General features: G+C 39.3%; 8 protein-coding genes across 8 annotated transcripts; 5 read left to right on the top strand and 3 right to left on the bottom strand.

The window, feature by feature from the left end:
• The first annotated feature begins 33 nt into the window (after nt 1–33).
• C8Q69DRAFT_193054 (phosphoglycerate mutase family protein) lies at nt 34–1,895 on the top strand. Its single transcript, XM_028625998.1, has 4 exons — nt 34–537; nt 608–952; nt 1,030–1,189; nt 1,337–1,895. The coding sequence occupies exons 1-4, from the start codon at nt 502–504 to the stop codon at nt 1,624–1,626; spliced, it is 831 nt and encodes a 276-aa protein (XP_028480878.1). The 5' UTR covers nt 34–501; the 3' UTR covers nt 1,627–1,895.
• A 629-nt stretch (nt 1,896–2,524) lies between these two features.
• C8Q69DRAFT_448709 (hypothetical protein) lies at nt 2,525–2,962 on the top strand (the record flags this gene model as incomplete). Its single annotated transcript, XM_028629304.1, has 2 exons — nt 2,525–2,653; nt 2,783–2,962. The coding sequence occupies 2 exons, from the start codon at nt 2,525–2,527 to the stop codon at nt 2,960–2,962; spliced, it is 309 nt and encodes a 102-aa protein (XP_028480877.1).
• A 170-nt stretch (nt 2,963–3,132) lies between these two features.
• Nucleotides 3,133–5,468, bottom strand: C8Q69DRAFT_483540 (methionine aminopeptidase 2-like protein). Its single transcript, XM_028631721.1, has 6 exons — nt 5,258–5,468; nt 4,409–5,199; nt 4,092–4,355; nt 3,869–4,033; nt 3,733–3,819; nt 3,133–3,685 (listed from the first exon to the last, which is right to left on the bottom strand). Exons 1-6 carry the CDS (start codon nt 5,298–5,300, stop codon nt 3,629–3,631), a joined length of 1,407 nt encoding a protein of 468 aa, XP_028480876.1. The 5' UTR covers nt 5,301–5,468; the 3' UTR covers nt 3,133–3,628.
• A 1,345-nt stretch (nt 5,469–6,813) lies between these two features.
• On the top strand, nt 6,814–8,541 carry C8Q69DRAFT_483535 (kinase-like domain-containing protein). The gene has a single exon (XM_028631720.1). The coding sequence runs from the start codon at nt 6,915–6,917 to the stop codon at nt 8,079–8,081; it is 1,167 nt and encodes a 388-aa protein (XP_028480875.1). The 5' UTR covers nt 6,814–6,914; the 3' UTR covers nt 8,082–8,541.
• Nucleotides 8,542–9,015: 474 nt separating this feature from the next.
• C8Q69DRAFT_410091 (hypothetical protein) lies at nt 9,016–10,401 on the bottom strand (the record flags this gene model as incomplete). Its single annotated transcript, XM_028628279.1, has 4 exons — nt 9,016–9,243; nt 9,315–9,584; nt 9,663–9,987; nt 10,040–10,401. 4 exons carry the CDS (start codon nt 10,399–10,401, stop codon nt 9,016–9,018), a joined length of 1,185 nt encoding a protein of 394 aa, XP_028480874.1.
• A 20-nt stretch (nt 10,402–10,421) lies between these two features.
• Nucleotides 10,422–11,311, bottom strand: C8Q69DRAFT_192996 (hypothetical protein). The gene has a single exon (XM_028625996.1). The coding sequence runs from the start codon at nt 11,184–11,186 to the stop codon at nt 10,497–10,499; it is 690 nt and encodes a 229-aa protein (XP_028480873.1). The 5' UTR covers nt 11,187–11,311; the 3' UTR covers nt 10,422–10,496.
• A 1,493-nt stretch (nt 11,312–12,804) lies between these two features.
• C8Q69DRAFT_439744 (major facilitator superfamily domain-containing protein) lies at nt 12,805–15,298 on the top strand. Its single transcript, XM_028628607.1, has 3 exons — nt 12,805–14,531; nt 14,598–14,620; nt 14,673–15,298. Exons 1-3 carry the CDS (start codon nt 12,890–12,892, stop codon nt 15,201–15,203), a joined length of 2,196 nt encoding a protein of 731 aa, XP_028480872.1. The 5' UTR covers nt 12,805–12,889; the 3' UTR covers nt 15,204–15,298.
• A 139-nt stretch (nt 15,299–15,437) lies between these two features.
• C8Q69DRAFT_424969 (hypothetical protein) lies at nt 15,438–16,845 on the top strand. Its single transcript, XM_028628420.1, has 3 exons — nt 15,438–15,551; nt 15,601–15,667; nt 15,725–16,845. The coding sequence occupies exons 2-3, from the start codon at nt 15,647–15,649 to the stop codon at nt 16,679–16,681; spliced, it is 978 nt and encodes a 325-aa protein (XP_028480871.1). The 5' UTR covers nt 15,438–15,551; nt 15,601–15,646; the 3' UTR covers nt 16,682–16,845.
• Nucleotides 16,846–26,610: the final 9,765 nt, after the last annotated feature.

Below are 26,610 nucleotides of genomic sequence, written 5' to 3'. Positions count from 1 at the left end.
TATTCTGCCAAGATTCTTCTGTCCGGAGCGACCGTCGGGGAACTTCCCAGGCGGCGATGACCAGAGTAGTAATAACGAAGAATAGTTAGAGAGTAGATTAACTAAATGATCTTTCGCATCGAAAAGAACCTTGGGAAGAAGGAATCCACCAAGAGAGGGGCTCAGGGACGAACTGCAAGCGAACGTGGCGGATGTCTTGGACCCACGCCCATCTTTTCACCGCGATGACTCGATCGATGCGTTTGAGTTACGGCTCACTGCTTCAACTTATTTTTCCCTCGTGGCTCCTCGTGGGAAGTAGATCGAGAAATAGACCGCTGTGATACTCTCTAGTATTATTATTCACACCTGGCTCCTTTCTATTTTGTCCATCTTTTCATCTTGCATTGGGGTCGACCCATTATTGCGTTCCCTTAGGACCCCGCTAGATACCTACTTAACTTACCCCGCGCTCCGCAAGGAGAGACAAGGAGAAGAAGAACGCAAGAAAAAAGGAGCAGAATGGCACCCATTGTCCATTGTGTTCGTCATGCCCAGGTACGTTATTTCCTTCCACAGAAAGGGCGGGTTCCAGCTTTCTAACCCCATTCGACTCGTTCTACTGTAGGGGTTTCACAATCTCTGCACGGAAAACCATGTCATCCAGGATCCTCTTCTGACCGAGTTGGGCGAGGAACAATGCCGCAAGTTGCGCGACTCATTTCCTTTTCACTCCCAAATCGACCTGGTGACCGCGTCCCCGCTGCGTCGAACAATTTATACGGCCCTCCTAAGTTTCGAGCCGGTGTTTAAAGAGAAGAAAGATGTGAAGGTGGTCGCAATCCCTGAGGCTCAGGAGACCAGCGATGTGCCTTGCGACACGGGCAGTGACCCTGATTTCCTGAAGAAGGAATTCGAAGAGAAGAAACTGCCAGTTGATCTGTCACTAGTCAAGGAAGGGTGGAACACCAAGGTGCGTCGGGTCGCTTCTCATGTGCGGGTAGGTGTTAGCTTTGGCGGCGAAGAGACTGATCGAAGGTGGTTATATAGAAAGGAAAATGGGCGCCTGAAACAAAAGCGATCAAGGACCGTGCCCGTGAGGTAAGACGGTGGCTGAAGGCTCGGCCGGAGAAGGAGATTGTTCTCGTCACCCACGGAGGCTTCCTCCACTACTTCACAGAGGACTGGGAGGACAGCAGCCATTATCAAGGTATGGATTGCCCCCGCGTGTCCATTTGTTGACCACAATTGAGATGCTTGCTCTGGACACTCTTGAGTTTAGCAGATCCGCTCTCTTTAAGTTATGGACTGCCACTGCATATGGTACTACAACGAAAACTGACCTTTGTCCTGGCAGGTACCGGTTGGTCCAACACTGAATACCGTACCTATCGGTTCACGGATACGGTAGACACGGAAGATCTAGAGGGTTACACGGTGGATGGTGACAACGCATCTATCGTGGAGACACTCGACTCCCGCCAGCGTCGTGGCAAGGAGGGCCCTGTTCCCTCCCGCGAGCAACAGAAAACCTTCTACAAGCTGGGAATCCAGGGCTGGGATGATCAAGGCCTGCAGCTCAGTGTTGCCGAGAGAGAATCTGCAAAAGTCCCCACTGGCAAGGAAGTGGAGGGAACGAGAATCTGAGCTGCAGAGAATGTCCCTGAGTGGGGTCGTGACTATGGAAGACTTACAACACACGTCCTCTTTCCTCCTTACTATAACTTGCCTTTCTTTTCTTTTCTTTTCTGCCTCAATACGTTCGCAGGACGCTGGTCTGTATTGGGATCAGTCCCTGTTTTTAGATCCTCTTTATATATACTTCTGCATAGACTAGATTACTAAAACAATAGACTAAGTCATATAGAGGGATTATATATTAATGGCTATATTGTGTTGAAAAGAGAGCGGTGTTAGTCAGATATTCCGTCCCGCCTCAAGTTGGCCTAAATCGAGTATGAGCAAGTAATTTGAAGCAAAATATGCTAAGGAGCCAAGTGCTATTTCCACAGTAATTCTTATGATAGCAGTAGGTATTGTTGCATTGATATTGACCTCCTTCTGAGTCGGTTCATAAGATAGAATGCACACGAAACTAAACCAATTCACGTAGCCCCCTTTTCATAAGGTTGCCATTGAGGATCTCCACCGATTATGAGGTCTCTTTTGCTCAGATGCTAGTTTCAAGTCCGCACTCAAGTAAGATCGCTAGCGCCGTCGAGATCATTTTCCACGGCATATCCGGCTTAGTGTATATACCCAGCTGTGCAAGGCCGCTCGTTGAATGAAAAACCCCGCATTCCAATGCGTTGAACACGCTAAGTTAGTTGTCGAGTTAAGCCCAGCTCCCATCTGAGAGAGCTTCAGCTTCCGTATTAGATAGAAATGCCATATTCTCTGAGATAATCGATCTTCCAGAGCCCATTGCAGCACCTAGCTTCTGGAATTTCATCATCGGGGATAGAAGATTAGGGGATGAAAAAGTGAGTATATCAAGGAATCCTAAATCTGCATTTCGGTGAAGCTGATCCGCATCCACTGTAGCATGTTCTGTTCTTTCATGAGCTTCCCGGACGAGACAGTTAACAAGATCTCCGTTGTTGGCGAGCTACTGCCCAACTGTGAGGCGAGGATCACGGCCCAGGATTGCGTCGTAGAAACGACCAAAATCAACGTGAGAACTCCGCGTCCACGTTCCCAAGGTGGTGAAAGAGTACTGGCGCAATCTCCAGGCCAGAAACGACACCGACGGCTGGCTGAAAACCGGCAACATCGGAAACGTCAGATCTTATATTGTCCTTAGCCTGGAAAGACGGCGTCAGCCAAGGATATCATAGACTTTATGGCACAGCGCGTTGAGCCTGTCAATCGCATTACAGGCGGTGCTGTTTTCCGGAAGTCTATTCCAAAGAGCCCATCCGGTAAAACATTGCGACGACAGCTACGAGAAATGGCCAAAGAGAAAGTAGAGGGCAATCGTTAATGCTCTCCATTACGACGGAGATTCCGTAAAAGGATATAGCCATACCTATATATGTATAATATAAATGCGAGCCTCAAACGCAACTGAGGGTGGTAGCTGGTTCAGTTTGCGTGGTCAATATATGAAGATACCAAACTCGAGAACATAATGATACTGTATTTACGCAATATCGTAATATATGTTAAGGTATCGGATGCTTCTGCCCCCTAGTTAATACTTAAGTCTATGTGAATAGGCCCAGAGTTCTATATCGGCTAGCTACCCACTCGTACAGTTGCATGCCATAGGGCCCCCATCTAGTAGCTTGCTTTCAATCATTGCAAGAAGCTAACTTGCACTTATATATCCTTTTCCCTGCCAGAAATTAAGTAAGTCTAACGTAGCGATATCGCCTGTAAAGGGTAGTTACTATAAGATTTAGAAATCTTGGTTTCTTTGTCACAATAGATCGATTCAGGGTCTTTTTGCCTCGCACCATATACGGTTGTTGAATAAAGAGCGTACATAAAATACCCCGCTAGCAGCAGATATTTTATCGGACCATGTTGAATGGCCTCGGAATGATTGCAACCACATGTTGAACAGAGTCATGCTGGGTAATTCATACGACAAAGGGCGCCAAGTGATGAAGACTAGACTCTAGTGGTGTTCAATGCATCACAGACTTCAATAATCATCTCCCCGGCTGATTATCTCCTTGTTAAATTCCCGCAAAAGGATGGTCTAGAAAAGTCAGCAGTGCAAGTTACCAATCGATAAAGACACATTACATGTTCAAATTGCGCCGAGTACGACCCTGCGACATCCATAAGAGGCGCGTACTTTTCTACAACACCTTGTGAAACAAGGTTGTTCAACTGACCATCATCAGTACGTTGCCCAAGAACACTTGCGGTAGATACTTACACCAGCCAAATAATGCTGCACGCCGAGACGCTCGAGATAGCGGCGGCAAAACACAATTGTGCCGAAGTTTTCGTTGATTTTTTGATACAGAGATCGAGCCGAAGCAAGAGAAGAGGTGATCTTCTTTGGTGCATAAGGGTCTTTGCCGTAGCCATAGACGCCAGGCTAAGAGATATCTCCGGTCAGCATTCTTCTAGTATCCATTAGACTGGCCCAAACGTACACCATCCGTGACATATCCGCGACCTGTGGATCCAAAAGTTTCGATGGCAAAGATTTCACCTTCTTCCATCTTTGTCTGATCATTGTTCTTAATGAATGGAATCGATTTGTCCCCGTGGATCCGATAGTGCTTGATGTCATGGCCAGAGAGATTCCGAACAGGCTTAACGGGGACTGTCTTGCCATTGATCTCCACCTCGTAACTTTCCATAGTCTCCTGAATTGCGGCACTGACATCGCTGATGCGTACATCGATTCCAGCATTCTGCAAGAGAGTCAATAGCGTCCCAAGGCAGGATAAAATGCTAATCTATTCACCTTGATACCAGTATTAGTTGCATCTTTAACTGCTGAGAGTAGATTGTCGTAAGTTGGATCGAATGTAATTGTGAACGCACTATCAACAATCCAGCCGTTGATGTGAACGCCAAAGTCGACTTTCATGACGTCGCTGGCTTGTAGCACAATGTCCCTTTGACCCGGGTTAGGCGTATAATGCGCGACGCAATTGTTCAGTGCCAGCCCAGTCGGAAATCCCAGACCAGATATAAGGCAAGCTCCGGGTTCAAGGCCGTCATTACCAAGCAGTGCTCTGACACCGTCTTCAATACTCAAAGCGATCTCGCTGAGGCTCTGGCCCGGACGAACATTCTTCTGTGTCCACTGTCGGACATGACGGTGCACTTCTGCTCCTTTTCGATAGTCATCGAGAAAGCCATCATCCTCAAGTTGAGATCGTGCCTGGTATCTTATCTCTCCAGCCGTCGTGCGAGCCGTATTGATAACTGTAGGAGAATATTCTTGGACTTCACCAATCGGATACTGGCCACTGGGAAAGAGCTCACTAAGCGGAATACGCGGCGGCGACGTCTGCTTCAATGGCGAAGCATTAATGTTGCGCTTCTTTCGCTTCTTCCTTTTCTTCTTCGAATTATTTGCCGATGTAGGTCGCTGCGTCAGCGGCAAGGTAGCAGTGCAAGCGTGGTTGTCTTCATCGTCATCGGAATCTCCTTCACCATCCCCCAGGCTACCGTCGCCGTCCCGGGACAAATGAACTCCGCGAGGTTCTCCACCAGCAGCATTACGTTTAGCTGAGCTAGAAGGGTTATCTATCAAGAGTGAGCATAGACCAAAGAGCAAGGTTCGGCTTTATTGGATTCTACGTACCACGATTTTTGTGCCTCTCGTTCTCAGGTGTTTTGGAACCCATTTCGACATAAGGGAGTGGACTTCACAGCAACCCGCCACAGATACAAGCAAGAGACAGAAAGTAGGAAGATGGTGGCTTTCGGGATATTGCAGGTCTGAGGCGGTGAACAACTTTTGCGGCTGAAGCGGAAAGCTACTTAAAATAGCAATAGGTACCTAGGTACCTAACTACCTCTGAACCACCCGACAATATTAAATAATTCCTCTGATATGTAGATAGGTAATTAATGTATTGATACTGTATCGAGGATAGCTTGGTCTTGGACGTAACATAAAGACTCTGAAAACGTCGGCATTACTCGCAGCAATCCGGTATATCTTCCTTGTGCTGCTGATTCTGGGTCTTCACCTCAGCGCTCAGGCCATTCTATGGATGATGGGTTCATAATTAATCTAAGGGAAAACTAGCGCTTGTATGACTGACTGAAGACGGCGCGTAAACGGTCGGCCGAGATTACTATTAGAGAGGTCCTACTATCATAGAAGGCCGTCCACAATTATATAAAGCGTACTCTAAGTGGAAAACAAAAAAAAAAAAAAAGGGCAGGACAGGACAGTCTCAAAAAATAAAAATAGCTTACCTAGTCTAAGGGGGAAAGTAGTATGTTAATCGGTATTAGAGGGATTTTGCAACGCATGCTAGGCATTGTAATTTCCGCTATATAGTAAGGTGCGCGTATTTTTTAACCTTTTAGTGCCTTGGCATCTAAAATATACTAACCTATTATAAATAGTTTTCTGTACTCTATTAAACGCCTAACTCTGTAATATACCGTATGATGGTAAAAGCTAATGCCATACAGTGGGATGCATTAAGTATTCGACCAGCACTAATACAAGCTATACCTGATCTAGTTTAACATATAACATATAGTACGTATATTTTGGTATTTTTGTGTAATAGCTTATATAAATTCCCCGTTTTAGACTAGTTTATATAACTAAATTAGTGCTGGTCGAATACTTAATGCATCCCACTGTAGATTAGCGTTGGCATTAGAATATCTTATAGGATAGCCCCCTTTTAAAATACTAAAGGTTAAGATAGCTATCTACCTTAGTATAGGTATTCTAAGATATACTTTACCCTCTTATAATTATTTAAATGACCTATTTTTAATAATAATTAATAATTAATATTATTAATTATTATATAAATCATTTTAATAGCTTTAATAGCTATATTAAGCATAGTAATAAGGAGTTAAGTAGGTGTGCGCAAATAGCTTCATTTTTCTCACTTAGGCTGGTAAGAGAATTCTCGCTTAATAATTAATGACTAATTGGTAATTGATTTTTAAAGGCTTCAAGATTTGATTACTAGCTCTACGCCAACGATAGGTCAGGCTTTACTTACTTCAGTTAGTATTTACCCACTATATGCCAACGATAGAACTCGCTGCAAAATCCCTCTATTACCCAAGTGTATCTTTGTTTTCATTGGGCGAGGGAGGTGTCATGTAAGAGTACCCCCAAAAGAAGACCAACTTAGTCTATTTCCGCTCTCCTTTCCTGAATACTTCTAAGTACACTTTACCATGAAATAAACATGGGCAGTCTTTTGTTTCGGCAAAATTTCCTTACACATTATTCAATCCGATTTGCGACCTAAAAAATGCTACCTCAAATGTGCCCTGATGATGTAGCCTGGGAACAAGCCGAGGAAACATCCGACAATTGGCTAGTTCAATTTCTCCAACTCGATATCTTAAGACCTATCGCGGACTTCATCCTCAAGCACAACAGAGGCCATGCTACAGAGTTTGCCATACTTAAAAAAGGCTCTTATAACATCTCCTTACGGTTGAAGTATCAAAATGCTGCCACTGTTATACGCTTCTCGCAGCCTGGGGCGGTATTTTTCCCGGAGGAGAAAGTCATGAATGAGGTTGCTGTGATGAGATTCCTGGCAGACCAGACATCGATACCTGTTCCATTCATTCTTCACTCGGGTACAAAGAAGGAGAGCCCTCTCGAACTCGGCCCATTCATTATGATGGATTATGTCGCACACGAAACGAAAATGTACGACGCTCTTATCACACCGGGATGTCCGACCGAAGAACGTGGAATCCTTGACCCGAACATCGACGAAGCCAAACTTGAGATGTTGTATGGACAGCTATCAGATATTCTGCTCCAGCTCTCCACACCCTCTTTATCTCGAATAGGATCACCGAGCCAGATTGATGATTTCACTTGGGAAGTATCATATCGGCCTTTGTCAATGAATATGAATGAACTTGTACGACTGGGTGATTTGCCGCGAACCAAACTTCCCAGTACTACATTTGACACAACTTCTTCGTATCTTGAAGCTCTCGCAAACCTTAACGTTGAGCATCTGGTACACCAGAGGAATGATGCTGTGGAATCCGCAGACGACTGTCGGCGAAAGTTTGTGGCGCGACAGCTTTTCCGTAAGCTCGCCAGGGATAAGCGACTTACCGATCCGTCACTGGAGAAAGGACCTTTCAAACTTTGGTGTGATGATTTACGACCCGCTAACATACTTCTCCACGAGAATATGCAAATTGTCGGCGTGGTAGATTGGGAATTCACATACGCAGCACCAGCCGAGTTTTCTTATGCGCCACCTTGGTGGTTATTGATTGAAAAGCCCGAATTCTGGCCAAAGGGTATTGAGGACTGGAAAAGCGTGTTTGATGATCGTCTGAAGACCTTTCTTAAGGCCATGAAGGGTCGTGAAGACATGGCCATCCAGCGGGGTCTGTTAACAGAGAACAACCGACTTTCCAATCGTATGCAAAAGAGCTGGTAGAGCGGGGATTTCTGGATTATGTACGCATTGTTGCACAGCTTTGCCTTTGATGTAATTTACTGGCAGATGATTGACCCACGGTTTTTTGGGCCTGCTGAGAGGCCGGAAGAAGCCTGGAAAGAGAGACTTAGCCTGTTGGACGAGAAGGAAAAGGATGAGATGGAACAACTGGTGACCCGGAAACTGAAAGAGAAGGAAGTGAGGATTTTGGCATGGGACCCAGATGAGTATACTGTGGCTTTTCGCCGGCAGTTAAACAGCGGGATAGAAAAAGGGAATGAAGGAGAGAAAGCAAACGCTGGTGGAGGACACAATGGAGAAATATGAGGTCGAGGATGATACTAATAGGAGCTCCCACATAGCGACCCCCAGGTAGAGGAGGTATTTATACATGAGCCCAATTATCGGGTTATATGTAAGATTATCAATGACACCCGAACCCGCATTTCAAAAATATAATGCTCGAACGATTGTCCGACTTCCCCGTTGTTATATATCGTCAATGTCAATATGGCGTGTGGCTGAATCAGATTTAAAGCCATTTGAAGCATACCCATTGCCCAAGATTTATGTGCAGATTGCAGACGAGGTGCTGTGTTGGCCGGATATGGCCATTGATTCCGTCGAGCTGGAGATTCCCCCCATCCGTTCCGCGCGTCTCATGAGTTCCTAGAGGATAGTAGAACTATAGATATAATGTTCCAGTAAATCAATCTTTTACCATAAATACAATTTACCTGTAAAAACTACCCTAGTATACTTTCCTTATGAACATTATAAAGTACATTTACGTAATTAGAGGGTCGGGCTATCTATACTGGATTATAGACTATAGAACTTCTTACACATAGTAGAGCCCTTGGGATTAAGATAAATGTATTAGGTTACTGAGTAGTCTATAACAGATTGCACGTTCTATTTTGATCGTTTAGAACTATAATCTGCGACTTGAAGGATACTCCAACAAATTGGTTAATTCTATCCGGACACGCTCTAGATCCCCATCATCCGGACTGCTGAACTTTACTAAACCGGAATGATCCCGATTTAATGGATGGATATCTACTGGATCTGGTGTCCAGCATTTGCCATCTGTCGCAGAGTCCTTGTTGATAAGGAAATCTTTAGGGGTCCCTTCCATTCTCCACCGTCCATTGGAAAACTAAAGTATATGTTAGCATTTTTATAGCAGACGCTGTAATAGGACGCATAATATAGAATAGTACGACATACTTTAGGGGTAAATGACCGTTCTGTCTCGTAAAAGTATATAATCCTCGGTCTGCTATCCCCAAATTGTGCATTGAACCTTTGGCTTAGCCTCAGAAGAGTGTCAGACTGATAGCTTAGTGACTCGATAAGCGTCCGATTTGGCCGCCCACGGATAATAGCTCTAAGGCCATTGATTTGCATTCCATGACTGGGGACGCCGAAGAATAATGCTCCGTGAAGGGTGTCAATAAAGCTACCGCGTACTGGGTGTTCTTTTTCCTGTAAAAGAGCCTTAGTGTTTGACAGAAATTGTTAGCACAATGTTTCAAACGGCGTTCAATATACGCGGGCGGTTGCTTTGGCACGAACCTCCTTCACAGTAAGCCCACCTAAGCTGTGCGCAATAAAGATTGAAGGAACTGCAAGAGAAGGCTCAACGACGCTCATGTTGGATAGTGTGCGTCGGTTTCTTACGGTCAGCATCTCGCTGCGTAGTAAGTGTCCTAGTTCCTCAAGACTTTGTTGGGTCGATTCATCCCTCTCAAGCCTTGTCTTCGAACCGTAAACCATTATTCGGGCCGTTGGAAAGTCCTTGGATAGTGCATCTAGGATCCACATGTACGACGACTGAGAGCCACCTTTATGTTTAAATGATCCCCAGGCATGACCTCCGAGACCAGCGACTGCACATATACTGGAAGTTGGCATATTAGTAGTCGACATAGCAAAATACGACATGAACTTACTCGATTGTGTGCGGTGAAGCTTGTGTCGGGGCGTATAAAACGGTCACACCACGAAAATGTGTATCGACAGTGATGAGTGTGTCATCATCCTCAGACTCAGGCCCGAAAATCCACTCCTCTCTCCCAGGAGTCGAAAGACACATCGGTCGAGGTTTTAACGATATTACCGCTACCTTGGATTCTCCTTTGTGGCTGACCGCGAAGGATTTAACTCGCCCCACGACATTAGCCTCGAGGTTCAGCTTCTGTCTTAAGAAAGACATTAAATTCTCGCTGCTTTGCTCAAGTCCTATACCCCTGATACGATAGTCTAGATCCTTGTCCTCGCCGGTCGACTCTCCTTGATGCGGAATTACTACCATAGATCTATTCTCTGGCGAAGAGTAGGTCACATCCAGTGACTCTCCAAGGGGGGATTCTGGGTCGTGCTCTAGATAGTGCCCAGACACAGAGGTGGCTAATTCATGTATAGATTGCCCAGAAGACGGAATTGACTCGGGTATTTCGGGAGAGGGTGACTCCGGTATAATGCGTGTTCTTGAAGCGAAGAATTCGGACAGTTTAGTTTCGAAGCATTTCGCGTCTGAATATTGATATGAGCCATTGAAGCTAATGGCCATTGGAAATCGACCATACCATGTAATGAAGAGAACTCGATTGTCAAGGTAGCGAGGTACGTGAGGAATCGCACGTCGTCCAGAGTTAATTCATCTTCAAATACCGTACTTTGTTCGCCTGTCACGGAACTAGTGTCCGACGGAGCTCTAGAAGATCGATTAGGAAAGTAGCCCATACGTTGCATCCACCGAATGGCCCTATCCAGAGCTCGTCTAACTCTCCCTGATCTCGGGGCAGGAATCTCGACCGTGACCCTATTTCTCGAATTGTCCGTGTATATCGTCGTAGCAAGAATAGACAGAGGAATATCCACATGACAGTATGGCCGGGCATATTGTTGTAGAAACGACACAGACTGGTGCTTTCCATCGAAATCAGACCACAGCTTTAGTGGCTGAGCCGAACCCAGGAACCCGTGCGCGGATTTAATCTGTTTGACTTGGAAGGTGTACTGTAGAATCTTTCCTCGTAAAGCACATTGAAAAGCATCCGCATTAGATGGAGAATAGAATAAGTATGATGGCTTCATTCCCTGATAATGCTCTGTCTGAGTACCGTTGGTCTCATCGACATTGCATGGTTCGAATAGTCGAATTTGGGGAGCATTGAATTTCTCATGCTTTGTGTATGGATGGATATTGTTGATGGAGGGAACTAAGTGCGCAATTAGTGTGTGTGCCTCTATAACGTGGATTAACAGAAGGGCTCTCACGATGCTGGATAATCCCCAACTGCGACCTTCGCTTGGTGCTGACTATCCACCTGCTGCCTTTACAAGTCACAACATCAATTGTATGCAAAGGCTCCTCTTCGTAGTCAGGAACCAATCGACTAAATAATCAAGATCAATTAGTTAGTCGACAACAAAAGAAAGACAGAAACTAACAATGTCGCCGAGTCGCTATTAGCAGAGTAGCTATATACACGTCTCCGAAGAGTTGGGGTGAGCAACTCGGAACGATATGCTGATTGCCACATGCGCAGGGATTGGCGTGAGTACTCCACGAGACGATTTGTGTCTTGCGGGGTAAAGTCGGTTGAGAAAATAGACCGAAAGTTCTGGGATAGAAGTTCGTGGGCACGGAAGCGCGTAATGATCAACCGCCATACCCGGTCACGTTGGTCTGGACCTAATGCTGGCGCTCTTAGTCTCTTAAGAGCCTCTTGGAGCTCGACAAGGTAGCTGAAGAGAGGCCATGCATTTTGATCGACTGGAATATCTGATTGCGGTAAGTTACGGCCATACTGGGGCAGACTTCCGGTTATTGCTAAGTCGGGGTTCTGCTGCCCGAATGACTGGGACAGCACCGTCAGAAACAGAGTTCTAGCGATTGATGCCAGGATGTTAGCAAGTGTCAATGGGAGTTATAGGAGGGCAAGAAGATCAAAGACCTACAATAGGATGTCGTCAATCTTCGCATTCATAATATGAAGCTGCAGCTCGAGACGCCTTTCCAAGATGGCCAAGTCTTTGTTATTATAAACATAGTAGGCAGTTCGATGCAGTAGCGTTGGCTGCGGGCTTGCGTTTCCGCGATGCCAGCTGGGGTTCTGATGAATGAAATCGATGCATTCGTCCCATGTCTGCTGGAAATCATCAAAGAATTCGATGGACGTGTTCTGATGGCTGATAATTCCCCGAAAACATGGGAAGACTTCAAAGTAGGATTGGAAGTTCTTGGCTAAAGCCACGAGCTTCCCCACAGGAAGCGTGGCAAGTGGGCCTGCGATGCGGCAGTCAGCCCAGAGCTGGGATGACATGGTCGAAAGAATAATAATGGAAACAGAGCATGTCGAAAGGGGACAATGATCGCTATATTAGTAGCAGCGAGGCCGAAAGCCAGATGAATCACTTAAATCGATGACATTAAATCAATCAACAGAGGCCGCTGTAGCTATCTGGAAACACGTTCCTTGATGTGAATCTGTGAGTGGTCAGCCTCGCGGGATTCGTTAGCTCCAGGGCGTCGTTCACATCGTACCTGATTGATCGTTCTTCGGGTCATGCATAGTGGCCACGGACAAGAGCTGATCTCGATCTTATGTACTGACTGTATGTAAATACTATGTACATACAATGTTGGGGGCCATACTTACTTAGTTGCTCCCGGTCGTCCCCTCGGCAGTAAATAAATAGTTACCTAGGTACCTAGCCATCACTCCCCGGTCATCTCTACCAGCTCTGCATTTGTCTCTCCATCGACTGGGAGAATATTTCCTGCTTCAGTAGCTATGACAGATAAATATGAAACTTCCGAACGATCCATAGCCAGGCGGCTACCTTTTCCCTTTGGAAAGCACCCGCTGTGGGTGGATGGCACGACTCGAGTTGCGGAGGAGAGAGAGGACGACCCGCAAGTTTGGCGACAGGAAGTAATCAGCATATTTGACTCAAACGGATTTGACTTCCAGGTGTTTCTCGTGGCTGCCTCTGGATTTCTCACGGACTCTTATGCTCTTTTCTCAACCAACGTTATCCTGCCCCTTCTCGGCTTCCTCTACTGGCCAACCCCCACAGATCGCATGCCCGAACTTTGGATTAACGTCTCAACTCTCGCGGGCTCTGCAGTGGGTCAACTTCTCTTCGGCTGGCTGACCGATCGACTTGGTCGACGGAAGCTGTATGGCCTCGAGCTGGTGCTGGTCATTTTCGCGACGCTGGGAATAGCTCAGGCGTCGGGCGGCGAGCATCACAGCATGAGCATACTCAGTTGGATCGTCTTCTATCGGTTCTTTCTGGGATTAGGGATTGGAGCCGAGTACCGATTGAGCGCGGTGATTACGGCGGAGTTCAGCAGCAGCAGGTACCGAGCCAAGATGATGGCCGCTGTGTTCTTGATGCAGCCCTTGGGCCAGATCCTCGCAGCGGCCGTTGGCTGGGGAGTCTTGTCTGGTCTGATGCATTCTCGAGGCTTGGTCGATCTACCTGATCACGGCTCGCAGTTCCAGAGTTTATCGATTCACGAGCAGCAAAGGATCCTGTCTACTCTTGACAGTGTTTGGCGCTGGGTCGTCGGGGTAGGTTGCATCCCCACTCTACTTGCAATAATCTGGCGCTTTTCGATCCCAGAATCCCCACGATATACGATGGACGTCAATCATGATCCTTTACAAGCTTTGGCAGCTACCAGGCGTCAGTTCCAGCACCAGCTACATGCGGTTGAGGATGGGGAGAACGCTCAACAGAACAATGGGGGTGGTGCCTTTCTCTCTCGACGAGCACTCATATCCAGACCACTCCCCGAAACGGACAATCCGCCAGAGTTGTGGGATTACCTCTTCAACCAGGGGAACATCAGGTACCTCTTGGCGACGGCAATATGTTGGTTTTTACTGGACTTCTGCTTTTACGCCCTCGGTATCAACAGTCCACGCCCGCTGGCTGCTCTTTGGGATGACAGCCTCCCGACTATTCCCAACACTACCGTTTTGCCGATAGCATCCGCTACAGTTACTATTCCCATCACATATGTCGCGACTGTGGATGGTAGTCTGTACACGATGGTCACCTCTCTCGCTGCAGGCGTTCCGCCACCAACAGCCACTGTAACCAGTTACATTGCGGCTAGTAACCCCAGCCTGCGTGTCCCCGACTTTGAGAACATCTGGGATCCGCAGTTAACCATGTTTAACCAAATATCCCACAACGCACAGCAATACATTGAGACTATTTCTATCAGCTCCCTGGCTGGTAGTGGGCTACTCATCTTTTTGATTGACTACGTCCCACGGAAGATGTGGCTAGTCTGGTCGTTTTTGATACTCAGTGTCTGTTTTGCAGTTCTCGGAGGTGTTCTTGTACGCACTGAGTTCCAAGGTGGCCATTGGGCGGCTGTGGTTATCTATGCTATTTGCCAATTCTTTTTCAATCTTGGTGAGTGGTCTTCAGAAAAGAAACAAATGGTGAAGTAGTAGACACACTAATCGCTTGCAATTCTAGGACCTAACACTCTAACATATATCGTGAGTCCCAATATGTTTATATATGATAAAGGAACTAATTGAGTCTTCTCAGATATCTGCTGAAATCTTCCCAACAAGGTTCCGGGCTACTTGTCATGGTATATCTGCTGCCTGTGGGAAGATTGGCGCCATAATTATCCTTCTTATAACAGAGAAAGCACTACCCAGCAATGATACTAAGGCCCTCAATCAACTTTTGGCTTCATTTTCAGTTCCTCTAGCCTTGGCGGCACTATTCGCATGGGTGTGGATCCCTGAGCTACAATTGGCGCCTACCGAGCCTCCACGCACTTTACATCTGCCCAAACTGCCAAACAAGAGCTTAGAGCGTTTGGCGAAAGGGTGGCAGTATGCCAATGGAAACCACCAGACTTATAATCCTTCGACTGGATTTCAAGGCGGTGAGGACCAGCGATTGGACTTCAGGAAGAGATTCAGTGACTTATGGTATCGGATGACAAAAGGCGGGCAAAGGCACGCGCTGGGACAGTGTACTTACCCTAAGCTGCCCACAGAGCTAACCAGGCCAGCCAATTCTGAAGGAGATATCCACACACAAGCTGGGGTAAGCATGTCTAGTTAGTATCATGAGAACGCTAGTTATGTTGTTCTATATTTTTGGTCTATTACAGGTATCATAAAATATACGTAAAACAATATGCTAGACATAGTTACAATCGAACAGTACGCGTGCACGTTTCCTCTGAGATAATTTTGATTGGAGCGCTACTTTAGCTGCTTTGCTTACCTTCTGCTTACCCCATTATAATTACCTTTTTCCCGCAACTTCGATATTGTGGTGCCTATAGGTTATCCTCGGAAAGATTTGTCGCCTATTAAAGCGCTCGTTAACCGAGCAGCATTTTTAGCTTTCCCTATGTCTGTAGAGCGCTCTGTAAGGTGTTAGCATTATCCTATGCAAATCTGTAAAGTAAGAATTTCCCACATATTGTGTGCTCTTAAATTCATGATCTAGCAAGATATCTGGCCTCGATTTCTGTCCTTAACACTGCAACCGTGAATGAAATGGCAGGAGAGAAGAGTTTGGTACGTATTCTCCCCTCTATTTCCATTGAAGCCATACATTGAAAACAAGTAATGTAGAGTCACTTTACGCCACCATTTGAAAAAGAGCACGAACTCCAATATTGCATACCGATATTCTCTCCCTATCACCCAAGTTACGGCTTCGACCCTCAACGCCCAATCCTTGATCTCCTGAATCAAGATCTCCTCACTCGATCAATCGATAGAATATATCCCCACCTCTGGCTAGCTGGACTCCCAAAAGCGGCGCGTCCCCTCCATCGCCAACGGCTTCTAGGACGCAGCATTATCATCACTGAGAACCCTAACGAGCATCTCGTCTGGCATGCGACTCGCATCTTTATAAAACCGCTCCCGGAGTATCTTCTTTGCCATGAGTTCTGGACATCGAATTCGGCCCTCTTTATCAACAATCAATCACTCTACCAGTGTGCATGCGGAACACTATTGTCATATATGTGGCTCATTTGCACAAAATCAGACTTAGCCATCGCTCACGACTCGAATCTTCTGCCCCGAACAATCACCTGGGAAAGATGGGTCCCCTTTATGACCTCATTCCTCTCAACCGTCGATTCAGAATCACTCTCTTCGGTCTCAGGACGTTACCACTATGGCGAGCTCCGGCTCTCTCGCTTAAGCCTAATCTACCGCCTCTCGCCGTCCGTCTTCAGCACACGCTACCTAATTCGCGGGTTCATGTCAGAGTCGTCGTGGTCAAGAGCATTCTTCGATCGAAACTTCGCCTGGATGTTGTCCATGTTTGCGTTCTTTAGCATCGTCGCCAGTTCGATGCAGGTAGGGCTGGGGACGGATTGGTTGCATAGGAGCCCGAGGTTCCAAACCGCGAGTGTGGTATTTACGGCATGGAGTTTAGTGGTAGCCGCGGCTGGCATTTTGCTCGTTGGGATAGTGTGGATATTTTTGTTCCTCTATAATGTTACTTTGGCGAGAGCGAATCTGCGGGTCGTAATGAGGAGGAGGGAGAGGATTAGGACGAACCAAGGATTTTGACAGGATGTCGAAACCAAGGCTACTTATGTTAAGACACCGTCAAGATACAATATAAGCGAAGATGCCGCAAGACTAAAAATAATTGGCTTGTACACTCGTGAATTGAACATCATGTGAATGCGGCGTTTACAGTTATCACGCCTAATTTCGTCACCAACTTAGGGCAGAATAGAACGAATATGATCTGGTCCTTACGAGGTAATCGATGAGGGTAATATTTGTACCCACCATGGTAGAAACTAGCTCTGCCGCCACATGGCTGATCCAAAGTAGAAAAGGAAGATGCACTCTCAAGAATTCCACCGTAAATCTCACTAGGGATGCAAGAACTGGAAGGGACCCCGAAAAAGGCCCGAGACTCGCATGTTGCAACCTTTTTGGTCCATAGACCCATATCTTCTCAAACTCGCTAGCCTTCCTAGCCCTGTTAATCAACAGCTCGGGATGCCACATAACAAGAAGCGCGATCGAAATCATTATGAAAGCCGCATCAAAGACGTCGATATACACTCTTTCGTATTGATCGGTGGGTTCTTATACGGCAAAGACTGAGCCGTACGGACGAGGTTCTTTTATAGACAGCACGGCACATGAGGCGTACAGAGTCCACATATATCTCTTCTCTATAGTCGGGGGTTCCGATCACTAATCCTGTCTTTTCAGTTCTTCAGATGCCGACGCCACTTCACAGAGATAACGTCCATGATTCGTCTTTTCTCTGTTCAAGCTCCTGTTACTAAGGGAGGGCATATGCAATTCACTAAGTAGTTATCAAACAGGGTAGTTGCAGACCTGTAAACGGTTCTTTATAGGCTTATTCTGCCGAAGACTGGCTTCTAGTAGGTAACCCTATGTGCGTGGAGGGCCAATAATAATGAATAATCCTATTGCAGTTTATCTGTCTATGTTAACTATAAATATAATCAATAGGCCGTCAAAGAGCACCTAATCTAAACAAAGCTAATAGCACCTTGGTGTATAATAATATATTAGCTGTTCGCAGAAAACCTATCAGATAATAGTATTTCTTCGAGGAATAATGTATCTTATATCTGTTGTCAATAAGTTAAAAATGTTAAACATTATGCACCCAGTAGATATACCCTGAAATATTCGGAACAAGGAAAAGATACGAATACGCGGTCTTATAGTTTTTCAAGGGTCCACTAGTACCCACCGGCGATACCTGCCAAGATTATTCGGCCGCATGTGCTATCCTGATATCTGCAGTACATAAGTAGGGATCAGCGGCTGGGGTGACTTCAAGATACCAGGGTTATCTGGCGGCACGAGACATTTCGCGAAATTACGTGGGCGTTGATACCTAGTTTACTGCCGGTGCCGAATGATAGTTGAGTAGGTCAATTGCGGTTCTTGTAATTAATCTGAGTATTTTGACAATTGTCACTTCTTACCCATCCCTTGGGGTGAAAATAGAGCAAGTTAGGCAGAATCGTTTCTGTCTTTAACCCCACAGAGACGACCGACAGGATACTGACCCACCCTCAGCAGCATCAACTCCCTCCGACTGCAAGTCTTCTCCTCAAAATGCTAGTTGGCCGTCCTCGGAAGAATGGAGTGCTCTCAACAAGTCTATCGACGGAGTTTTTATTAAAACTTCCCCTACACCATTGTCCTGCTACCCTAGAAACTCATTTAATTCCCCAGAGGATTGTACCGATGTAAGCAAGTATTGGATATATACTAAATATTATGCTGCCTGGCCGGAAAGTGTCGACTATTCTCTTTATATTAATAATTTGTGTTTACCGCTAGGAGTTAAGGGATATATTGAGGAGCGGGGATGCAGTATTGGCGGCTTATTATAGTATATTGTGAATATGATAAAGGAGGAGCAGGTTATAACTGCACTAGAATAGGCGTCGAAAAGAAATATCTGTGTTGTTATTAAGGGGACGGGGCATGATTTAAGCGGCCGGTATATAAGAATCCGAAAATAAAAAGGTGCTACTTCCTTTACTTCCTACCTGCGGAAACTGATTTTATTTATATTTTAGCTCTATGGGTGTATACTTATTGTTGATTTAGATGCGAAACCTTAACTATGCTAAATATTAGCCGGCGTGGCGTTTGCCTAGTAGGAATAGTACTGTAGATATAATGATATTTGGTAGTAGAAATAATTGGGGATTTACTTATACTGCAGTGCATTAAGTGAACTAAATTATTATTAGAGGGGAGGATGCGATTATTAGTCTAGGAGGCCTTATCTAGAATAGTAGTCACGGACTTCTCTCGAGCATTTATAGTCTTGCCTTAGACTAATTGCACCAGGCGACTGTAATAATAATAGATAGCTAATATCTGATAGTAAACACTGTAATAAATTAGGACTTATTCTAGGCTATCTGCGGCGAAGCAGGAGGTTAGTTCGGCGTAATAACTAAATTTATTTTTAAAATATATCTTATTCCTAATAATGTAGTCAGCGGCGGCTTCTCCTATTATATTAGTTAAGGGTCTAATGTAAGCAACTATAACTCTTGGGCTATCCTCGCTGAGGTTGCGAGTTAGATCCTAGATCTTATAGACTCTAGTCTGATAGGTTCTATTATAGTATTAATAGGCGCAGAAGCCGCTATATATCTGGGTTTGAATAAGTCTATTACTGGACCTGCTGTGATACTTAGTTTTATCGGGTTTAACTCTATTGTTAAACATATGAATGCCACAGTTAATAGCCTAGTATCTAAGATTTATAGAGCTACTAGCGGACCAGTTATAGTCCTTGCTTAACTATTATCTGCGAAAACCTATTAGGAGTCTACTAAGCTAAATCCTCTGTCCAGCCAGTTAAGTGGATTAAGCGGGTTAATAATAAGTCGCCTATTGGGTAGAAAGGAGCTAACTAATATTGTTAAAGAAGATTTAATTCTCTATCTACAGCAGATCCTAGAATTAAGCGGGGAAGCTAGCTCTATAGTATTGTTTAGATTATAAGAGGGCTAGGGAACTACATATACGCTGTAGGAAAGATATAGAAGTATGCATTCTGCCTGGCGTATTGTATATATATATCTTATAATTTATAGTGCACTAATTAATACTATAGTAGATATAGCAAAGGCTCTGGCAATTAGAGCGGAGTGGTATAAGATAATAATTAAGCCTGTGTGGAGAAACTAGACACCTGCCGGCGGCTTATATTATTGTGTGAAGACATATTAAGACTCAGCATAGAGTCTTTAAGCGAGTAAGTATTAAGAAGGAAGAGAAGGGTATTTAGCTTCGGAGCTTAGAGTAGAGCTAGAAAAAAAGCTCTGGCTATAAACTAATATAATAAACTAATAATAGTCTAATACTAAACTAATACTAAACAATAATAAAAAAAAAAAACTAATTATTTTATTCTAAATAACTAAAAGGTGTTATCTTTTTACTATTCTTCCTCCTCTCCTATTTTATTTATAGACTTTTTAAAGACTTTAAGCAAAAGCATATAACCTCTTAACTAATTATATTCTTTATACCGATCCTTCCTATTATATAGCTTCCCCCTTTTTAAGAGTAAATATCCTTATCTACCTTCTTTAATTATTATAATCTATACTATCTCCTCCTTCTAATATTATAAATTATTCCTAAAGCAGAAATACTCTAATTTCTAATATTATATATACCTTAAAACCCCTAACTTATAAAGCTAAATTCTTTTCCTCTATAGATAATCTTAAATTAATAATATATCTTGCTTTAATATAAAGTATAGCTCTATTTTAATTTCTAAATAATCCTAATTTAGCTAACTAAGTATTACTTTGCCTATAACTATAACTCTATTTATTTAGATATTAAAAGGCCTAGATTCTCTTTAATTAAATCTTATCTTATTTTATTCCCTATAATTAAAATAATAGATATTATTAAGATCTATTCCCTAATTCTCTAGTACTAGCTAATATAGATTATTAATAAAGGTTATTTCTCCCCGCCTAAGTATAATATCTTTTAAACCTATAATTTCCTTAGACTTATCTCTAGTAATTAGTCTAGTTCCTAGGGTTATAAAGCTCTAGCCTATTCCTCCCTTAAAGATTGTAGACTCTATATTTAATACTCTTAGCTTATATCTCTTAAAATAGCAGACTTATAGCCTATATTTACTATAACTATATAGCGCTAACTAGATTAAATAGATCTAGATATCTTATATAATAACTTTTTAGAAAATACTTCTAGATAAATTTTTAAGCCTTATTAATTTTTTATTCTTTTTTTTATAATAAAAGGCTACTTTTACTTCTATAGTAGTATATTATAATATCTCTTTTATTAATTTCTTTTTAAAGAGTATAATTTAGAAAACCCTATTTACTTCTTAATAATTAAAGTCCTTTTTTATTACAATATTTAATTAGATATATTAGTCCTATATCTTATTTAAGATAAAGTCTTCTTTATTTAGGTTAAAATATTTTCTGTCTTTATATTTAGATTTAGGATATTTTTTAGCTTTATATAGGTTATCTTAGGCTTTATAGTATAAGCTGCTAGATATATTACTAGAAATATTTATATTAATTAACCTAAGATTTCTGAATAGTTAAACTATTCCTAATACTAGGGATTTCTTAGGGAGAAAGTCTTTAAATAAGGATTCTTTAATTTCTATATTATTTCTATCTTCTATACTTTTAAGACTTCTTAAAATAGGACTCTTTATCCTTCTTTTAATCTAGCTATTGCTAGGTATATTTAATATCTGCTTAGCCTTTATATTATTTTTAAACTATATAGTTCTAATATTCTATATATTTTTTAAATACCTAGTTTCTTTCTTAATAAAGAGGTCTTCTAGGTTTACTGCAGAAAAGAAGGGCTTTATATTAATTCTTAAAGCTCTACTAAGAGGTTTTATTACCTATTTATTTTTAAAGGTTTTATTTATAAACTATTTGATTTTTTTAAATAAACTTTTATAAGGATAAATTATTATTTTAAATAGTCCCTTCTTTTATTGCTTTACTACCGCCAACTTTATATTTTTAACTATTTTTAATATTCCTCTGGCTTCTTTTATAGATATATCCTCCCTTATATTAATTATATTGGCCAATAATTATATATATAGCTTATAGATTAATTTAATCTTTCTTAAATTAACCTATTGCAAGACTTCTTTAATCTCTTTAATACTTATATTTAGTCTACTTAGCCAGGTCTATACTTTAATTTTTTTTTTATCTAAATAGTAATAATCCTTAAAGTTAGTATTAAATCTCTATTCCCCTTAAAACTATTTCTAGTAGTCTATATTAGTATTCTAGGATTTAAGGTTATTATTACTATTTATAAGTATTTTTAATTTTTCTCTAAGAATATTATCTTTTATACTCCTTAATCTTATTATACTTTATACTTTTTTAATATAAACTTAGTATATAGCAGCGGGTTTAATCTTTTCTTTCCTTAAAAATTTTAATACTTTTTCGCCTTTTAGGTTAGTAATAGCCTTTTTTATTAATATAGATATGCTAACCTTATATTTATATCTTTTTTCTAGCTATTTCTCCTTATTTTAAGTCTTAAACTTTTTTTCCCCTTTTAGCTTTTTAGGATTCTTAATCCTCTTTTTCTCTTTTTCCTCCTTCTTTATATTTTCCTTTCTTTTATTTAATATTAGATCTATTAATAAGCTCTTACTTAAATCTTTTATTTAATATCTTTTCTCTTCTCCTATAATCTCTTTTAAAAGATTATTTTTCCTTATTCTTATTTTAACCTCTTATAGCTCTTTATTAGTAGGCTTTTAAAAAATTAGTCCTTTTTTACTAAGGGCTTTTTTTAAGATATTTTTTATTTTTCTAATATTAGTTAGTTAAAGGCTCTTTTTAGTTAGTATTCTTTATTTCCTAATATTATAAAGTCTATTAACCTATGCTCTTATTAGATATATAGCTGCTATTCTCTAGTCTCTAATATTAGATACTAATCCTCTTATAGCTATTAAGATTTAATATAACTATTTAATAATTAATAAGACTTAGTTTATAATCTCTTAGCCCTATTTCTTTATAGCTTTATAGTAATCTTTATTAGCATATTTATAGTTCTTTTTTATTTATATTTTTAATTCTTTTAGCTTATTAATAGCTAGTACTTTTTTTTTTCTTATTTCTTTTAATAGCTCCTATTAGTTTAAAAAATTATAAAAATTATTAGCTGCTTTATTATATCTGCTTTAAAAATTTAAAATAATTATTGCTATATCGCTTATAAACTAAACCTTTTTTTTTTTATTATTAGCCTTATTTATTATCTTTTTTATAAGCTTATAAATTTTGCTAACTATAGTATATATATATATTCTAAGTTAAAGAGCTTTATTCTAATAGACAATATTTTATATTTCTAGTATATTTTCTTCTATTTTTAATATATATCTTTATAAAATAACTCTTTAAAATAGTTTCTAAGTAAAAAGATATATTTAAAAGATAAGATAGGGTTAAGTTTAGCTTAATTTAGTCTTTAGTTACTTCCGCTATAATATTATATAATATAAAAAATAAGATTTTTATAATAAGGTAAGAATTCTTTATTTATTACTTATATTCTTTATTTAATATTTTTTATTTTTAGCTTTATTTATAGACTTTTTTAAGATATTTAAGCTAATATTATATATTTTTTAGTTATTTCTTTTTTTCTTCTTTCTTAATTATTATTAGATATCTTTAAATCCTTCTCCTCCTTTAAAAAAGACGCCCTTATCTTAAGTTTATTCTCTTTTTCTTCTTATTATAGTACTAATATTTATTTTATTATTATCCTTCTGTTTCTTCTCCTTTTAAACTAACTTCTTATTTAGTATTAAACTTATTTTATTATTAGCTTTTTATTTCTCTCTTTTTAAGCTAATATTTTTAGAAGGAAAGTATTAGAACTATAATTATATATTCTGATCTAGGTAGTATTTAGTCTATATTATTATTATTATTACTTAATTACTAATTTTCTTGCTTAGGTGCTATATTATTACTTACAGTTAATATTTTATTTTAATTCTCTTATAAATAATAGCCTTTTAAGTAATTCTTATAAATTAGGTCCCTAAAAGATATATTATTTAACTCTTTAAGCTTATAAGATCCTTTCCTAAGGACTTCTTTAATTTTATATAGTCTAAGCTAGCAATATACCAGTTTTATAGAATAAGATATCTTAAGCTTTATATTATAAAGCAGAATAAGCTATTCTTTTATTAGTTATTCTTTATAAAGCTGTTTTTTATTATTAAAGACTTTTTTATTAGCTTCTTTTATATATTAGATATAAAATCGGGCCTCTTCTATATCCTAATCTCAGAGCTCTATTTATTATATATAAAGGAGTAGAAGATCTTTTATAGTCTTAACCTTATCCTATGTTAAAGTTTTTTAAGTAAGTACTTCTAGTTCAATTAATAGTACAGCATTATATCTTATAATTATTTTAAATAGTATTAAGCCTATAGAGGTCTTAACTATATTCTTATCTACCTAGATTATTATTAGTAAATAATTTACCTAATTTACCCTTATTTCTTTTATAAATTTTCTGATATTATATATAAAGGACTTATATATAACTTTAATTACTCTATTTGCTTGCGGGTTATATAATAAGATTTTAATATAGTTAATCTTATACTTCTATACTAATATATTAATTATAGCTTTATTTTCTAGTCCTCTATTATTAATAAGAGTTTCTATTATTCCCTAATAATAAATTTAATCTTTTTATAAGAATTTAGTAATAACTCCTAAAATAGGGCTATTAAAGACTCTATATTTAACCTAGCTAAAATTATCCTAAAGTATAGTAATATAAGTCTTTCCTTTACTAGGCGGCATAATCTTATAGATATCTAGGTATAGCTTTAATCTTCCTAATAGAATAAATATTAACTATAAAGCTTCTTCTATATATTCTTTATCTACTTTCTAATATTTATTATATATCTTTACCTATTTAGCAATATACTTATATAGGCCTTTCTACTAATATTAATCAGCCACCTTTTAATAAATTGCTTTATATTTATAATATCTATACTCTTTATAAAAGGCTATAAGAATTTCCTTTTACTTTTTCTCGTTATTAATAACTATATAGTAAGGCTAATTTTATTATACTCTCTAAAAAAGCATACTATCTTAGACTATATATTTTAGGGCCTTTTTCTTAAATTTAATATACTATTCTCTATCTATATTATCTAGTTTTATTATAGTTTATAATTATTCTACAATTAATAAAGACTTTTCTAATTAATATAATATAGGTATTAACTAAGAGATACTATTTAATTCTATCTCTTATATACTAATATAATAGACTATATAAAACTATAAGTTTAAGAATTCCTCTATATTATTATTTTCTGCCTCTTCTAAATCTTATTTTATTATTAGCTTCTAAGATAATCTATCTATAATTAAGTTTTTTTTTTCCTAATATATAGATAATATTAAAGTTAAATAGCTAAATCTAAGCAATCTATTAAATAATTATTAACCTAAGAAGGTCTATAGCTGTCCTATTTAGTTATATTACTAAAGTTTTTATATCTATCTCTAGTTAAAAATATATATTATATAGATATACTTAGAATTTATAAAATACCTTTAATATTATCCTATACTCTAGCTTTTCTCTATTATATTACTTCTTTACTTATATCTATACTTTACTTTTATATCTAGCTGGGTATCTCTTATTAAACTCCTTTTCTTCTTAAGCAAGTTAAGCCCCTTATTTACTGTTATTAATATCAGTATTAATAATAATTATATCTCCCTCTCTATAATTAATCGGCTTAAGTGCTAATACTATTATTAGGGCTATTTTTAAAATATTTATTACTTCTTATTATTTTAGCCCTTAAAAAAGTCTTATCTCTTCCTTAGTATTAAATATATCGGCTTAGCTTTAGTAATATATCCTTTAATCTATATCTAGTAATAGGCTATAATCCCTAGAAATCTTTTTACTTCCTATAAATTCTAATAAGATAGCTATTCTAAGATCTTAATTATCTTAGCTAACTTAGGATATCTTCTCTTAGTATTATATATATAGCTTACTATTTTAATTCTTAATATTATAAATTATAATTTTTCCTTAATAATTATTAAACCTGCAAGTTTAAGACTATATAATATCTTATTAATATTCTAGATATATTTAAATATAAACCTTCTAATTTCTAGCAGTATCTCTTCCCCCCTATAATTAGTCTTAGGTCCTTATATTAGCATATTATCTAGAAATATATTATAGATATTAAGAATATTATCTACCAATATTTATATAATTTTTTATATAAATTCTTATACTATATTTATCTATCCTTAGAGTAATCTAGCTTAATAAACTAAATTAATCTCTAGTATATAAAAAGCTGTTAAGTCCCGCGATTCTTTAGCTAACTCTAATTAATTATACCTAGAGAATAAGTCTATAAGTATTAATATTAATATTTTATTAAACTCTTCTAAGAACTTATTAGCTAAAGAGGGCAGATTAATATCTTATATTATTATTTAATTAACTTTTATAACTGTATTAATTAGCTAATATTTATTATTTTTCTTTTTTACTAAAAACTATAAATTTTAGTAGAATCCTTAACTATATTTAAAGATCTCTATATTTATCCTCTCTTTTATTATTTCTTATATTATATTATAGAGTGCCTTTAGTACTAGAAAGCTTTTTGTCTGCTATAGTTTATAATCTATAGTTTAAATAATAATTAGAGGTATAACTTTTAGGCGCATTTATTTAATCTTTTTAAAGATTTAGATAAAGACTGCTTTTTAAGCAAAAAGCACCTTTTATTAATAATTCTTTCTCTTTTAGCTATAAATTATTACCTATAATAAGATTCTTTAGATAGTCTAGTATTAATCTTATTCCTT

Source organism: Paecilomyces variotii (assembly GCF_004022145.1).
Source record: "Paecilomyces variotii strain CBS 101075 chromosome Unknown C8Q69scaffold_24, whole genome shotgun sequence".
Lineage (NCBI taxonomy): Eukaryota > Fungi > Ascomycota > Eurotiomycetes > Eurotiales > Thermoascaceae > Paecilomyces > Paecilomyces variotii.
The sequence above is the reverse complement of the archived record's forward strand: the minus strand, read 5'-3'. Positions and strand labels throughout refer to the sequence as shown.

What these genes read in the sequence shown, in the direction of transcription:
- C8Q69DRAFT_193054 (XM_028625998.1), top strand. Translation starts at nt 502, where the DNA reads ATGGCACCCATTGTCCATTGTGTTCGTCATGCCCAG. An exon ending in AGGAAGGGTGGAACACCAAG is followed by an intron (nt 953 to 1,029) that starts GTGCGTCGGGTC and finishes GTGGTTATATAG; the next exon opens with AAAGGAAAATGGGCGCCTGA. An exon ending in GGACAGCAGCCATTATCAAG is followed by an intron (nt 1,190 to 1,336) that starts GTATGGATTGCC and finishes TTGTCCTGGCAG; the next exon opens with GTACCGGTTGGTCCAACACT.
- C8Q69DRAFT_483540 (XM_028631721.1), bottom strand. Translation starts at nt 5,300, where the DNA reads ATGGGTTCCAAAACACCTGAGAACGAGAGGCACAAAAATCGTG. An exon ending in CGAGAGGCACAAAAATCGTG is followed by an intron (nt 5,200 to 5,257) that starts GTACGTAGAATC and finishes CACTCTTGATAG; the next exon opens with ATAACCCTTCTAGCTCAGCT. An exon ending in ACTCGGCGCAATTTGAACAT is followed by an intron (nt 3,686 to 3,732) that starts GTAATGTGTCTT and finishes TGACTTTTCTAG; the next exon opens with ACCATCCTTTTGCGGGAATT.
- C8Q69DRAFT_483535 (XM_028631720.1), top strand. Translation starts at nt 6,915, where the DNA reads ATGCTACCTCAAATGTGCCCTGATGATGTAGCCTGGGAACAAGCCGAG.
- C8Q69DRAFT_192996 (XM_028625996.1), bottom strand. Translation starts at nt 11,186, where the DNA reads ATGAAGCCATCATACTTATTCTATTCTCCATCTAATGCGGATGCTTTT.
- C8Q69DRAFT_439744 (XM_028628607.1), top strand. Translation starts at nt 12,890, where the DNA reads ATGACAGATAAATATGAAACTTCCGAACGATCCATAGCCAGGCGGCTA. An exon ending in CCAATTCTTTTTCAATCTTG is followed by an intron (nt 14,532 to 14,597) that starts GTGAGTGGTCTT and finishes TTGCAATTCTAG; the next exon opens with GACCTAACACTCTAACATAT. An exon ending in CTAACACTCTAACATATATC is followed by an intron (nt 14,621 to 14,672) that starts GTGAGTCCCAAT and finishes GAGTCTTCTCAG; the next exon opens with ATATCTGCTGAAATCTTCCC.
- C8Q69DRAFT_424969 (XM_028628420.1), top strand. Translation starts at nt 15,647, where the DNA reads ATGGCAGGAGAGAAGAGTTTG. An exon ending in TGGCAGGAGAGAAGAGTTTG is followed by an intron (nt 15,668 to 15,724) that starts GTACGTATTCTC and finishes CAAGTAATGTAG; the next exon opens with AGTCACTTTACGCCACCATT.